The 15,673-nt window shown below is 31.7% G+C and overlaps 1 protein-coding gene across 2 annotated transcripts; it reads left to right on the top strand.

Annotated features, from left to right (window-relative positions):
* Positions 1 to 2,148: 2,148 nt before the first annotated feature.
* On the top strand, positions 2,149 to 5,831 carry LOC143537893 (zinc finger protein CONSTANS-LIKE 10-like). 2 transcript variants are annotated; one of them, XM_077031558.1, is made up of 5 exons: positions 2,149 to 2,342; positions 3,540 to 4,011; positions 4,245 to 4,436; positions 5,153 to 5,430; positions 5,497 to 5,831. In XM_077031558.1, the coding sequence occupies exons 2-5, from the start codon at positions 3,580 to 3,582 to the stop codon at positions 5,624 to 5,626; spliced, it is 1,032 nt and encodes a 343-aa protein (XP_076887673.1). In that variant the 5' UTR covers positions 2,149 to 2,342; positions 3,540 to 3,579; the 3' UTR covers positions 5,627 to 5,831. The 2 variants fall into 2 exon arrangements, with proteins under 2 accessions (XP_076887673.1, XP_076887682.1); XM_077031567.1 differs by lacking the exon at positions 2,149 to 2,342 and adding an exon at positions 2,364 to 2,419.
* The last annotated feature ends 9,842 nt before the right edge of the window (positions 5,832 to 15,673 follow it).

Raw genomic sequence — 15,673 nt, 5'->3', positions numbered from 1 at the left:
TTGGAACTAAAAAACAAAAAAAAAAAAAAAAAAAAACAAATTTCGTTGACCACTGAGGTGCCTCCAAGTGGCCCAATGAGGGTCTTAGCGGCACCAAAGTTGTCGTTTATTATATACTAGTTTTTTACTCGTCGCGTTGCGCCGGGCACGTTAGTAAAGCTCAAATGGTGGTAAAATCCAAGTGATGTCGGTCCTAAGCATTGAGCCGGTAAGTTGACGCGAATTCGATCGGTTTTGGTGACATGTCTTATTGTACCAGAATTAAAACCAAATATAAAACAAAAACGTATAAGAGTTTATGTGGACCAATAGTGGTGACGTCAGTTGGTAAAACTCGAGCGTTGGTAAAAGCCGATCGTTGTCGATCCAGTAACAAAAACAAAAAAAACACAAAATAAATTGACGTTCGCTCAGTTTTCGTTACGTTCGTTATGACGACTGAACTAAAGAACAAAAACAAATTTTGTGGACCAGTTCGGTGCCGCCAAGTGGCCCAATGGGGCACTTGCGGCACCAAACTTTTAACTTTTTATATATAATAACAATACATGCAAAAGATGGTTCATTTTTTAAAATTTTTTCTATCAACAAGATCTATTGAACCGGCTTTGAAGAAACGATTTTAATATGGTTTGAAAACTTAGAAGTGATGTTTTCAAACCATATTAAAATCTCTATATGTGTCGTTAAAAAAATCAACTTCTAAAGAATTATAATAGATTGTATGTCGATATAAGAGCATCTCCAATGCACATATTCACTTCATGTTTAGATTTACGTGGAACTTATGTGGATGAAAGAGGAGAGAGAAATAAACGAGAGATAAAACTTGACATTTAGTTTTTTAAACATAACTAAACAAAACTTGTGAGAGATAATTAGGAGAGAGGAGAGAGGAGAGAGAAAAGGAAGAGAGAAAATAAGCTGGCTAGACTTATCAACTTTATTTATGCATTGTGATGCTCTAACTAAAAATTACATGTTATTCTCATTTTGATGAAGTGATAAGTTGATTTGAGTGTGAAATAAGAGGTCAATGATTCAATCTCTAAAAAAAAGGTTAAAAATTGCATACTTATTTTAATTTTGAAATTTACTGTATAATAATAAAACAATTAAAGAGCTTTTATAGATATTATGATATTAGATAATAGTCAATTTCAAGTACACACGTAATTATGAGTATAAAATAACACTTTTAAGTTTATTTTAACCCCTAAATAAAAGTCAAATAATAATTTTCGTCTAAAAAACTAAAACCCAAAGGAAAAGTCAAAAGTGTCAAACAGCAGTGCACTTTTCAAATAGCCAAGCTCATTTTCATTACACTATGAAACTTTTAACGGTAGTTAAATAAATAACAATGAAAACTGCTTAAATTCTTGTATACGGGCATAAAAATAATTAAATAGAATACAATTGCAAAACATTTGATTAAAACACCATCTTATAAATCAATTTAAATCAAAATTACATTTTATCTAGTTTCCGCAGTTCCGTATTAGAAAACTAGTTTTGTAATAAACATTCATATATTGATTTTTAGCTGTAAACACAAGTCACTTAATTAAGTGATGGTTACATATATTTTTTCAACAACCAGTAAATCTAAACTTTCTCGTTGAAAAACCATTTAAATCATCAAATGTTAGAATATCATCCCTGAAGAAACACTAACCGGACCCCTGGGCAGATTACGGGTAACCTGGGGGTTAGATAGATGTTTCCCACGAGGAGTTAGACCCGGTAAAGATGGTTCTTCTGATAACCTGCAAAACAGACCGTGAGCTTGTCACTGAGAAGGGGGGTTCCTCCTTGTAACCACCCTCCGGCGTGAGAATCAGACTAGATTGCTCTTTAAATATAAATGTATATTAAAAACCATTTAAATCATCAAATGTTAGAATATCATCCCCCTCTCGTTCACGTCTAACCCTACTTCTTTTCTAAGGCTATCCGTTCTAAGAACTTTATGAGCCGCCAACGCTCCATGGGTAGAACTTTTGTGTTGTCTTTCTCGTCCACGTCAAACGCCAGGCAATCCCACAACCGTCCAAAATAATGCCCAAAAGTGAAGATTGCCATAATCACAAGGGCAAATATGTCATTAACCAAGATGAGTTTTCATGTGTCAAGAAAGTGACAAAGGTCCCACCTTTTGAGCCCACAATACCTCTATCTGCTTGCACTTTTTACCCTTTTTAAGATATTTTCTATTGCTTCTGTCAGATATTTAACACCCTTACCAAAACCAACACCTACCTCACAACAACAGATTACATAAACCAACACTAAATCCACAAAGCTCTCATCTTTTTCAGGGCTCTTGTTCTTTATACCAAGTAAGCTTTCTGGGTTCTGTTTCCTTTAGCCGCATACAGATGGGGTTTTCTTGATTTGCTTTATTTCTTCATCATCTGCAAGTTGTGATTCAGTTTCTTGATTGATCATATTTTTCATCAAATCTTTATTTTCTGATGTATATATATCATCTTATGCTGTCTATATTTGTTATGATTTTGTGAAAAAGTTGATCTTGGATTATAAAGTTTTCAGTAGGATCGGATTTGTCATTTAAAAGGGGTTGCGGCGCAGCTTGTTGTCTGAATATATGTCTCTCCGTTGTAATCGGATCCTTTTGTGAAATTATTTGATAATTATAAAAAAAATGAAAAAAATGAAACTTTCCTCATTTTTAATGCGTTATTTAGGTTTTAATCTTTTATTTGTTGCGCATACCTGTCTCTCTATTGTAGTCGGATCCTTTTGTGAAATTATATGATAATTATACAAAAAATGGAAAAATATTGAAACTTTCTTCATTTTTACTGCTTTATTTAGGTTTAATCTTTTATTTGTTGTGCGCATCTGTCTCTCTATTGTAATCGGATCCTTTTATGAAATTATTTGATAATTATTATAAAAATTAAAACTTTCCTCAAATTTACTGCTTTATTTAGGTTTTAATCTTTTATTTGTTGCGTGTACCTGTCTCTCTATTGTAATCAGATGCTTTTATGAAATATTTGATAATTATTAAAAAAATTGAAACTTATCCTCAATTTTACTGCTTTATTTAGGTTTTAATCTTTTAGTTGTTGCTAGTAGCTGTCTATCTATTGTAATCAGATCCTTTTATGAAATTATTTGTTAATTATTAAAAAAGTTGAAACTTTCTTCATTTTTACTGCTTTATTTAGGTTTTGATCTTTTATTTGGTTGTTGATAGTTAGCTTATGTTATGTAGATTCTGGTTCATCTTTTGTTGGAATTTAAGATGCTAAAAACCTTGTTCAATTTAAGCTTTTATTCGTTTGGCATCTCTACTATTCCATCAATTTTATGTTAGAATGTTTTAGGAACCATTTTATCATGAAATTATTCATTTATTCTTGGATATTATCGGGATATAATCATCTTTATTCATTAATTTTTGTTCCAAAATTGACCCTTATTTTATATTCATACTCTTAATCAATAAAATTTGTATATTTGTTCAACTTTCTGATTAAAGTTCCCATTTATCTTGATTTATGCAGGATTAAAATCTTTATCGAGGCGACAAATTATATTTAAAAAATGGGATGCAATTGTGATTACTGTGGGGAGGCAAGATCAATGGTGTATTGTCGGTCCGATGCAGCCTACTTGTGTTTATCTTGCGATCGCAATGTTCACTCCGCGAACCCACTCTCGAAACGCCATATGAGAACACTCGTGTGTGATATGTGTAATGCGCAGCCTGCAGTCGTTAGATGTGTTGATGAGAACATGTCTCTTTGCCAGAATTGTGATTGGGTTAGTCACAATGGACCTGATATGGATCCGAGTACACATAGTCGACAAACGTTAAATTGTTATTCGGGATGCCCTTCAGCTGACGAACTTTCAAAAATTTGGTCTTTTATGTCTGAATCTTGTGAGCAAGAAATGGGTTCAATGAGCATTGCTGATAAGACTCAAGAAGCTTCTGGAAATGACAAGATTCAAGATTCATCCGCGAACGTTCAGGTCAGTATGTCAATTGATACAAATATCTATTAAAGTTTTAATTTTTGTGCATGGTTTATTTTATATAAATTGATACAATTATGTATTAAAGTTTTAATTTTTGTGCATGTTTTACTTTTTATAACTTGATACAATTATTTATTAAAGTTTTAATTTTTTTGAATGGTTTATTTTATATAAATTGATACAATTATCTATTAAAGTTTTAATTTTTGTTCATGGTTTGCTTGTAGATGACATATTCAGGGACAAAAGATCCCGAACAAGTGGTTGATGATGGAGTCTATGATGACTACACCATGGACGAAGTTGACATGAACATTGAGAACTATGAAGAATTGTTTGGTGTAGGTTGTAATGATCCAAAACATCTTTTTGCAAAAGACGGGATCGATAGCTTGTTTGGCAAGAACGATGCAACAAAGGTATCACTTTGATTCATACTCAATAACTCAGATACCGTGTTCACTGAGTCACACTTTATGTTATCTGGATACTATACTTTACATGTCAAGAAATATATCGCTTTATGTTATCTGAATGCTATACTTTACACGTCAAGAAAACGTTTTTGGAGTCAGGGGTCTCACTGGAAGCAGCTTCTCTATCTTCTAGGACAGAGGAACAGTTTAGTTTGCTATGAGTGGGATTTTACTGAATATGTTTGTTGTTATGTGAAGATCTTTGTAAATTACAGTTTAGTGCCCTGCTTGCGGTGCGCGCATATAATATATATATGTGTGAACCCTCGGGTGGGCAAAAGTAAAATTGCACTAATTTTGACGTTATTTTACTAATCTCGTGAAAATAACGTTGAAAGTGGCGGAAGGTTAATCAGGCATCATGTGGTGGCGTTGATAGCCGAAAGACAAGGGCACATGCACCAATCAGCCGGTGTCCCGATGATTGAGTGCTATGTGCCTTATGTCCAAGGCTTGATGCAAAACTACTATCGAGCCGGGGGTCTCACCGGAAGCAGCCTCTCTATCCCTATGGGATAGAGTTAAGGCTGTCTACATCTTACCCTCCTCAGACCCTACCATAGCATTGCTATTGGTGGGATATACTGAGTACGATGATGATGATGATGTTTGTTTGTTTGTTTATAATATACCGTTTGCTAAAGTTTTAAGTTGTTTAGGAGTCTTCAAATATACCACAGCCAGAATGCAGTAACGCAGCCTCGATGGATTCGTTAGTGAGCTGCAAAACCGAACCGAACCCATGTTACGCACGCCAACATTCTAATATATCATTTTCAAATGTGACCGGTGAGAGCAGCGGTGGGGAATATCAAGACTGTGGGGCTTCTTCTATGGTTCCTATGGGCGAGCCGCCTTGGTGCACCCCGGGTGCGGGTGGCACCACCACTAGAAGTGATGCGGTTCTTCGTTACAAGGAAAAAAAGAAAACGCGAAAGTGAGTTTTTTTTTTTTTTTTTTTTTAACTCAATAGCTAATTAAATATCGCGTTTCTTGGGTGCAGATTTGAGAAGAGAGTAAGGTATGCAACGCGAAAGGAGAGGGCTGATGGGAGGAAACGTGTGAAAGGGCGGTTTATTAAGGCCGGTGATGCTTATGATTATGATCCCATGAGTGCAACAAGAAGCTATTAGTAACAAGATGACTTGTTGTTATGTGAAGATCTTTATAAATTACAGTTGACTTAGGGTGTCTTGAGTCTTGACAGTCTTATACTTGATGTTTGTATGTTTTGTAGTATGTAGCTTTTTCATGTAAGTTTTAAGGTTGCAGTTATCTAACTGATTAAGGATAAAATAAAAAGAAACAAACACTTTAGTTTCTTTACTTTTCATATCATTTCTGTTGTTTAGTTTCCGTTCGCCTTTAGCTCAAAACTGACCCAACATGACATATACACACCCCTGACATGGTCCAACACCGCTCAACAAGAATGGTTTTGTTGTTTTCCCTTAAAGCTAAAAATAGCAAAGAATAAATATAAACAAAAGTTCATAATTTTCTAAGGAGTTATTAAGACATGTAACATAATTTTGTGTGAGAAACTTATGTACATAATTTTTGTTTAGTTATGCCAAAAAGTGACAAGAATAATATAACATGACAAGACATGCAAGGATGTTATTTAATTATATAATATGAAGATTAAGATATAGATATCAACAGAATTGACCGGTAATAGAATTAAAAATAGTATCAATGTTAAATATAATTGGAGGTCCTATAAACAATTGTCACTATTAAGTGTAAAAGTAGACTAATCACGAATAATTGAATTAAGGTGTTTCTAGAGCTATGCACATGTGTAATAGTTCATCACCACGCAAACACCAACTGTCTCATAATCACATATTTTTTTGGTAAAAAATAATAACAATGTATGAAATCCAAAATTTCAACCAAATATCAAGAAACCAAGTATAGATATAATATTATTCCTTCTTAATTTTTAGTTAGGATTAGGCTTTTGTTGTAACTTGCAAAATCATATTTTAAATATTATATATATATAGAGAGAGAGAGAGAAGGAGGGTTAACGTACAATAATAGGTTATCGTACATTAGGTACGCGAGACCCTGCACCACCAGATCCTAATTGCAATTAAAACTACGCGGTGGCATAATTGTAATTAAATCAAAAAAAATACTTCTCGCATAACAGATCGTCATTTGCTGCAAGCCTTCAACCATAATCAAATCATCCACAAAACTAAAGCATAATCAAAATCGATAAACCCATTATCGCTATAGTTTAATAATCTTCAAATTGATCAAAAATTGTTGATTTAATCAATAGAATTGATGTGTAGGAGGCTTTAGAATCATCAATCGATTATGAAATTGCATAATAATACACTTAATTGAGCTATGATTAGGGTTCATGTTTAAACGTTCTGCACAAAAACTTTAAACGTTCTAGACTTTTTGTACAGAACTTTTAAACTTTTTGTACAGAACTTCTAAATTTTTTGTCTAGAACTTCTAAAGTAAAAAGTTTAGACCAAAATGAAGAAAAAGTTTAAACGTTCTGACCAAAAATGAACAAAAAGTTTAAACGTTTAACTAATACGTTCTGATCAAAACTACAAATTTAAACGTTCTGACCAAAACGAACACATTTAAACGTTCAAGTTTAGATGTTCTGTACCAAAACTTTAGAAGTTCTAACAAAAGGTTTAGAAGTTCTATGCAAAAAACTTTAGAAGTTCTATACAAAAACTTTATACGTTCTGTTTAAACGTATTATACGTTCTATTTAAACGTTCAGAACAAAAATCAATTAAACTTTAAAAAGTTCAATACAAAAAGTTTATACGTTCTGTTTATACGTTTTTGGTTAATGTTAATACGTTCAATGTTAAAACCCAGAACTCAAACTCAAAATTGATAACTGGAACTTCAAATTGATGATTAATTGGATCAATTTCAAAGTTTAATTGAATAATTAGTTCATCAATTTCAATTTCAATTGATCAATTTGATAAACTAACCTGTGAACAACTCGTGACGGAGGAAGATGATGTTCACGACGGTAACGTTGATGGTCGCGACGGAGAATACAATCGTTGGACGATGACGAATTGATGAACGGTGATAGTGAAGGCGGACGGAATCGATGGGAGCAGTGGATCATAGTTGATGAAATTTACAATATTGCCATCGCGTGATTTTGAAATCAACAGTGTAGGAACTCGCGTACGTAATGTACGATTAGGGATTATTGTATTGGATCTTTTATCTATCTATCTATATATATATAGGAGTGAGATTTAGAGAGAACTTCTATTAAAGAGAGAACTAGAGAACTCCCTTAACACCATTGATTTTATTAGACCAAAGTCTTAAAAAAAGGGAAAGGAGAGAAATAAAAACTGTTGGGTTTTCTTTAGTGAGGGAGGCTAATATTTGAATTAATAAAATATAAGTGTTTCTTTCTTCCCTCTTCTCACTCACCTACATCGATTCACTTTTTTTCAGATCTAGGGTTTCAATTTTTCGTCAATCGAACGTCTAGTTCATCCAAATTGACTGCAAAATCAAGCATGAATATGAAGAACACGAACATGTAAGCAATCACAAGTATAGATTTCTCGTATTTTTTGTGTCAAATGGGGTTATTATACATCAATCGAGCACAAATAAGAGGCTATCGTGTTCGATAGGCTCTGTTTTTTTTTTTGTTTAATCGACTAATGATATAACTTAGTTGAACACTTTGTGTGTCAATTGGGGTTATTATACACCAATCGAGCACAAATATGAGGCTATTGTGTTCGCTAGACTCTGTTTTTTTTTGTTTAATCGAATAATGATATAGCATAGTTGAACACTAATTTGTAGATTGGTGAACATATTGACCAGTTCATATATTTTAGATGATTTTTCAAGTATTGCATATATGTATTACGGGTGTACTACATGTATATACAATTTTGATGCATTACATACAAGTAAGTCTGACATTTGCATATATGCATTACATATATACATTTCTAATCATTCAATTCAAACATTATTAGTGTGAATTAGGTGTCGGATGTTCAATAATCTAACGCTTCCAGTCAATCGCGAAATCAAGCAGGAAACTTAAGAACAACAATAGGTACATACTCGCAATCATTCAATTAATATGTTATAAGTTCCAATTTTGTGCACTATATGCATATAGTGTAGATGCTATGTTTTTTATGAAAGTTATGAACGAGCGTATTTGAAGTATCAGATTTTGATATCAATTTAGTTGTCTTACATGATAGGATGAATATTATATATATGTATGTCATAAATGATGTATTTGACTGCATATTTCTAGCTATACTGCTTATATAAAGTGTTGAACGTAGTATCAGAGTGTTGATGAATATTAATTTGTACGCTGATTAAGCTATGAACGATGCGCGTATTGATGTCAGTTTGTGTATTTTGCATTACTTGTCAAGTACTACATATGCGCAGTGCATAATTTATACATCACTTAAATTATTAAGTATATATACAGTTAATTATATTACATATTTGCAGCACTTATTTATACACATATGTGGTCTGCTGCATTACATGTATACATTGTTTATCTATTAAATGCATATGCAGCACTTGTTTATTTTGTACATGCACAGTATGTTGTGTTACATATATGCATCAGTTACTTATTACGTATATGCAACACAAATCAATTACATACATATAAAGCATGTTGTATTACATATACTCAACACTTGTCTAATACATGCATATGAAGTCTTTTGTATTATATATTTGCAGCACTTGTTTATTACATATATATGCAAATATGTTGTATTACATATATGTAGCAGTTATCTATTACATACATATGTAGTTTGTTGTGTTGCATATATGCAGCACTTATAATTGATACATTAGTTATCTATCTGGCGCATATATATATAGTATGTTGTATTACATGTATATAGTGCTTGTGTATTGGTAAGTTGTATTACATATATGTAGTAATGATTTATGGCACATATGCAGTATTATCGTACACATGTAAATATTAACTGTTTGCTTGAATTTATAAACAGGTGATGAAGATTATAAATAAAAGAAGATATAAAAAAGAAAAGAAAATGATGTGCTGGAAAAGAAACCAAAGTTAAACAAAATGGTGGTGGAAAAAGAATGCATGGTTTACATCACCGAGGGATTAGGCAAAAATAATATAGTTTTAGAAGTTTGTGTATATTAAGCAGATTGAATTATTTTGTTATTGTTTATATGGGCATATGTAAAATCAACGACATTTGGATAGAATATTTCTACGAGTTTGTTTAAGGGTTATTAGAATAAGATGTGTTATGACAACATTAATATGAATACTAAAGTAGATTTATGTGTTGGTGTTAATTGTTGTGTGATATACGATGTTGAATGTATCATAAACTATTTTAAAACATATACACTACACGAATATACAATGTTTAGAATGTGCGTAAAATGTAAATTATGAAGTGCATTAACGAAGTATATTTAAACTATATATTATGAATTTAGTACAAATATACAATGTTTAAAATGTGAGTAAAACATACATCGAACATACATAATACAAGTAATTAAACCATACAATACACATGTGTAATACAATCATATAAGGTTGAACGGAGGTTATGAGTTAAATATGAACAGTTCTCAGCTTTCTACACGTGTAGCCGATACCCGAGAAACCCATGCCCGAACATGAATTGACTGATCACGTACACACGCCAAAAGGTTATCCTACACATGGCAGATAACACATTAAAACATATTAACATTAACTATTAGGAATATATCATGTAGAGAAAACAACATATTAAAGGGAAAACAATTAACTGATGAGCCAATTTATACTGTATATGTGTAATATATGTTGAAAATGGGTAATGTTAATATTGTTGCAAATGTGTATTTATATTACATATATATGTTATGTTAAAAATGATAATGTCCAGGTCGTTGCATATATTTTAATGAAATGATTTACTAATGATGCAGTAATTTTTATATTGCATACGTGTAATATATGTTTCTAGTTATATTGTAAAACGTCGGGAACATAAATGAATCGATTCATACTATAGGACTAAAAAGGGTACAATTTTTCATTGGTTTGAGTCATGATAGCTGTCTTATAAGGTTGTAGACGAACCAAAAAGTTCAGTGAACCGTTCAACAGGTAGTTTGTTTCATTTTCGTTTATTTAGTAAATAAACGAACATGAACATGTGTCTCATTTGTTCGTTTATGTTCAGAACGTTCGTTTATGTTTGTTTACAACCGCTCATTTATGTTCATTAGTTTATAGTTGTTTGTTTATTTCGTCATTTTAGTTGTTAGGCCCGTTAGATTTGTCTATTTTTCTAGGCCAACAAATTAATATTTACATTTACTTTTAACTGGTGTTTGCTCAATTATGTATTCCTATTCATCTATATTCAGATATATCCGTTCATTTTTGTCCATTTACATTCATGAACCATTCGTCTAAACTATCAACAAACAAACACGAACAAGAAACCCCCGTTAATTTAACAGTTCGTGTTCAATCATATGCCCTGTTAAACGTAAACAAACGAACACGAACATGCCCCGTTGTGTTCGTTTACAAGACGCTCACCTTCATAGTATTTTTCCCCTCCACCATTGAGGTTAAGACTCTGTATAAAAACAAACAAACCGCATGTTAAAAATAATTAAAAATTGTTAATATAAAAATACACGATTCAATACTAACTGATGAATTAATGTCAACAAACTCCATATCAGCCCCCGCTGCTGAAACCAAAACCAACTAATCAACATTTACATTCTCATTTAAACTTTTAATGGTATAAAATAATATGTAATTAACCTCTTTTATCTTGTGTGTCTTCATTCACCCACTTGTTCTAGCCATCTTTGATCAACATCAGGGTTCTTCCTTCTTGATATAATAGCCCTGCTGAAAATTAACAGTACAAACATTCATACAAATGCTACTCAATTTTGTTTTTCAAAATTTCTTCGTTCTATCCACAAACACACAACACACCTGATCAGTAATTCAAAATCCTAATTTATTCGGATTAATTTGGTGCAAAATAGTTTATGTGGTCTCTCTTTTGTTTAATTTAGATCAAGTCAAACCATATTATATCAATTCAATTGATTAGATCCATGAAAGCAAAACTATTATGAATATATAAAAACACATTGTAAGCAAAATAATTAAACGATGAGCTAGTTTTAGTTATATTGCATATGTGTAACATATGTTGAAAATGTGTAATATCATTGTTGCTGCAACTGTGGTACGCAAACGAATATTACATATATGTAGTATATAAATAATATGTTGCTTATTTTCTCAATACAAACAAAATGCAAGAAATACCTGTATAATTATCAAATTTTGATGCAAAGTTGCAGGTAGACTCATTTAAGTACTCCGATATAAAAAATATGTTTTTTTTCTTTAGTAAAAGTAATTTCTGACCTAGATTCACCAATATCAAATCAAATCTATAGTAAAACACTTGAAATACCTTCAATTGACATGTTCAATGACTGAAATCGAAGCTCGAGAGTCGATCTTCAACGGTTGCACAAACAGCGAATCAATCTTTAACAGTAATCTCTAATTAGACTTCTGATTATACTTAATAATCAACTATTAGGGTTTGTAATTGACTAGAATTGAAGCTTGAGATTCGATCTTCAATGTTTGTATCTCGCATGGAAGAAATGGGAGACGATTAGGGAAGACAGGGCAAGATGCGTGCGTTTGAGATCTATTTTGAAAGGATTTTACATAGATACCCCTGTACTTATGAGTTCTCTAGTTCTTTCCCTAACGAGTAGTTCTTTCTTGATCATTCCCCTATATATATATATATATATATCAAGTGTGGCATATGTGACCTATAGGTCGAATGAGTTATATTAAAATGTATATAATGGGTCAGAATTGGTCAAACTAAAAAAAAGATAATGATTGAAACGGGTTGACATTTCTCGAGTTTTTTTAATTTTTTTTATGGAACAAGAAAAACAAAGAAACTTTTTAGTATTTTTACTCTTTTAGTTTTTTATTTATATTTCAAGTTATAATTTTTTAATAATTTTTTTTAATTTTTGAATGACGGGTTTTTGAAATCTCAACCCATTTTGACTCATTTCAAAAACTCCTCACTAAAAAATTCGAGATCAATAACAAAAAAATCGAAACTCGAAATATAAATCAAAGACTAAAAAGGTAAAAGTACTAAAATGTTTCTTCCGTTTTCTCGTTCCATATAAATAAAGAAAGAAAATAAAAAGAAACCCTTCAAGAAATGTCAACCCGTTTCAATCATATTCTCTTTTTAGTTTGACCCATGGTGTTTGGGATTGCTTCTTAAAATTGCTTATGACTTTTTGGAGAGGCAAAATATCCAAAATGTCTCTCCAAAAACACCTAAAAGCTCCAAGGCAAAATATCCAAAATGGCCCTCCAAAAGCACCTAAAAACTCGAGTTTTTAGGTGCTTTTGGAGGGGCATTTTGGATATTTTGCCTCTCCAAAAAGTCATAAACAATTTCAAAAAGCAATCCCAAACATGCTCTTAATATAACTCATTCAACCTAATGAGTCACATTTACCACCCATAATATTGAGATAAGTTGTTTGGCTCTTTATTGGAAGGTAAGAGTTTGCATGTAGGTGATGTATTTGGAGTATGGGTTGAAGTTGCTATAACATATGGGTTATGGGTTCCTGGTAGTGGATGGGATCTCATTATTTTCAATTGCATATTCAATATTTATGAACGTAAAAAACCATTGGTATAAAAAAAGAGTAGAAATTATGATGTGATACATCTACATCGTAGTTTCATCACTAGTAATCTAGTGTTTGCTTATATTTAAGTACACATGGTTTTGACCACAATAAGAATAAGTTGGGTGTGTCATTTAGAATGAGTAAGACACAATGTTATAATGAGAGATACTTGTGTAATCAAAACTCATTATTGTTGGGGTTGAAGGTCTTGTTTGGGCACTTTTTATAGTTGAAGTCAAAAAAGGAGGAGACAAATGCACGGCGTTTGGCCCTGAGCTCGATTTGTTTGAGATTTCTTGTTTACAGAGTTATAAACTCTAGTTTATTCTTTATTTATATCAAGTGATCACTCGAAAAAAGAATACCTTGTTGAATGTTGACACATGTGGATGTAGGTAAGTTTAGATCTAACCACGTTAAATCCTCATGTTCATTTATTACTTTTGCGTTTGTGTTCGGTTCGTGTGAGTGCAATATCCTAACAATTACATATTTAATCAAATTGTTAAGTTGAACACCTTTATTAGGATTGTCCTTCAGAATTAGAGGGCCCTGTGTGAGTTAAAAAAGGGCCCTGGAATATATTGATTAGTGTCTAGTGAGCTGTGTTTATGTGAACAACGATAAGGCATTAACTCTACAAAATTAGAAACGCTAATTGAAACATTATCAAAGATTCACTGTCACAGAAAATTTGAAGATTAAAAAGAAAATAGAGCCTTCTGCTTCAATCGAAACATCACATAAAGGATTGACTTATACGTCTTTCTATGAAGCTGATAATCAAAATCGAAACATTAGGTCCTTCAATAATTAGAGTTCATAGACTTTAAATGAAACTAATAATTTAAAAACACTAGCCGAACAAGCGAGGATATTGGGGTGAATCAGAAAAGCTTGGGTAGAGTCGGATATAAGTGTTGGATAAGTAAGCGCCCTATAGTAAGAAAAGTAGTTATAAACCATGTAGATTATCTACATGGGGGTGGTGAAAGAAGAACCTCAATTGGTAGAAAATAACCCACAACCCCTTGGGGTTATATATACTTGGTAAACAAGTGGAAAATGTATAACAGAATTTGATTCTTCACCACTGAAATAAATAGGAGAGAAAAATAGAATTCCTTTCTTCGTCTTTTGAAACAAAATAGAAAGGAGATGTAACACTCCTTTAATCATCCCTTACATGTTTGGGATTTCAAATTCAACTGATGCCCTCACACCTTCCCCCAATCGCCAGTTCGTACTTTGTCCCTTATCAGTCGCTAAGGATGGTAACAGATCGTATTTGGGTCGGAACCTGGCATTCCCAAACCCTGTTAGTAAGGCACATCCCAAATTCGTCCCAAACCAATAAAATATTTGTTAGGTAATTACTTATTAGATGTCGGATAAACCTGTGGGTTTTCGATATACTTGTTGGAATTCCTCAAATGAAAACCCGACAGATATCTATCAAGGTTTAATAATTTATAACTAGTATTTGATCTCACTATACAAGAGTATTATTCACTTAGTTTTAAAAAAAAATATAATAGTGTCTAATGGTGTTTCCTTCCTTGGATGTCAAAGGTCAGGGCCTAGTGGTAAGCTGGGAGTCCCGCAAATAAGAGATTATGGGTTCTAAACTTATCCAAGGCAAGAATTAAATTTCATCACTAGAGAAGATATATATATATATATATATATATATATATATATATATATATATATATATATATATATATATATATATATATGGGATGGTTCAAGAGAGAAATGATATTATTACAAGAAATGCAAGAAATGAATATGGACCACCAGTTTTGTTTTAAGTTTTAAATGCTTAAAGCTAAATAAAGAAAGTGTTAATCATTCTCTTTCTTCAATTAATATAACTAATAAACCATAATACTTATCTACTTAATTAATATAACTAATTAAATTATTATAATTGAAAAATATTAAGAACTCATTTATTTTTATAACTTATTTTTTGTGTCTTGAATTTTTATCCTACACAAATATAATTTATTCATACATTAAAATTTCTTTCTATCTGAAAAAAATTTCTTCCAACTTAATATATTAATATCCATCAAAACATACTTACATTATAATGAATAATACCAAAAAACTATTTTACATGTGTTTGCATTAAAAATCAACAAAAAAACATACAACCTACACAAAAACGTATATCTACACTTGTTCTAAGAATAAGACAACATATAACCTACACACGAAAAACATATAACCTACACACAAAATTTATCATCAATGAAATACACACGCACACGAAAACATATAACCTACACACGAAAAACATATAACCTACACACGAAAATTTTATCTTACACAAATACAATTTATTCATACATTAATTTCTTTTTATTCAA

The sequence above is a fragment of the Bidens hawaiensis genome, unplaced genomic scaffold (assembly GCF_021521415.1).
Source record: "Bidens hawaiensis isolate Kalapana, Puna unplaced genomic scaffold, B.hawaiensis_p1.1 tig00000780_1, whole genome shotgun sequence".
Taxonomy (NCBI): domain Eukaryota; kingdom Viridiplantae; phylum Streptophyta; class Magnoliopsida; order Asterales; family Asteraceae; genus Bidens; species Bidens hawaiensis.
This window is presented reverse-complemented; position numbering and strand designations above follow the sequence as displayed.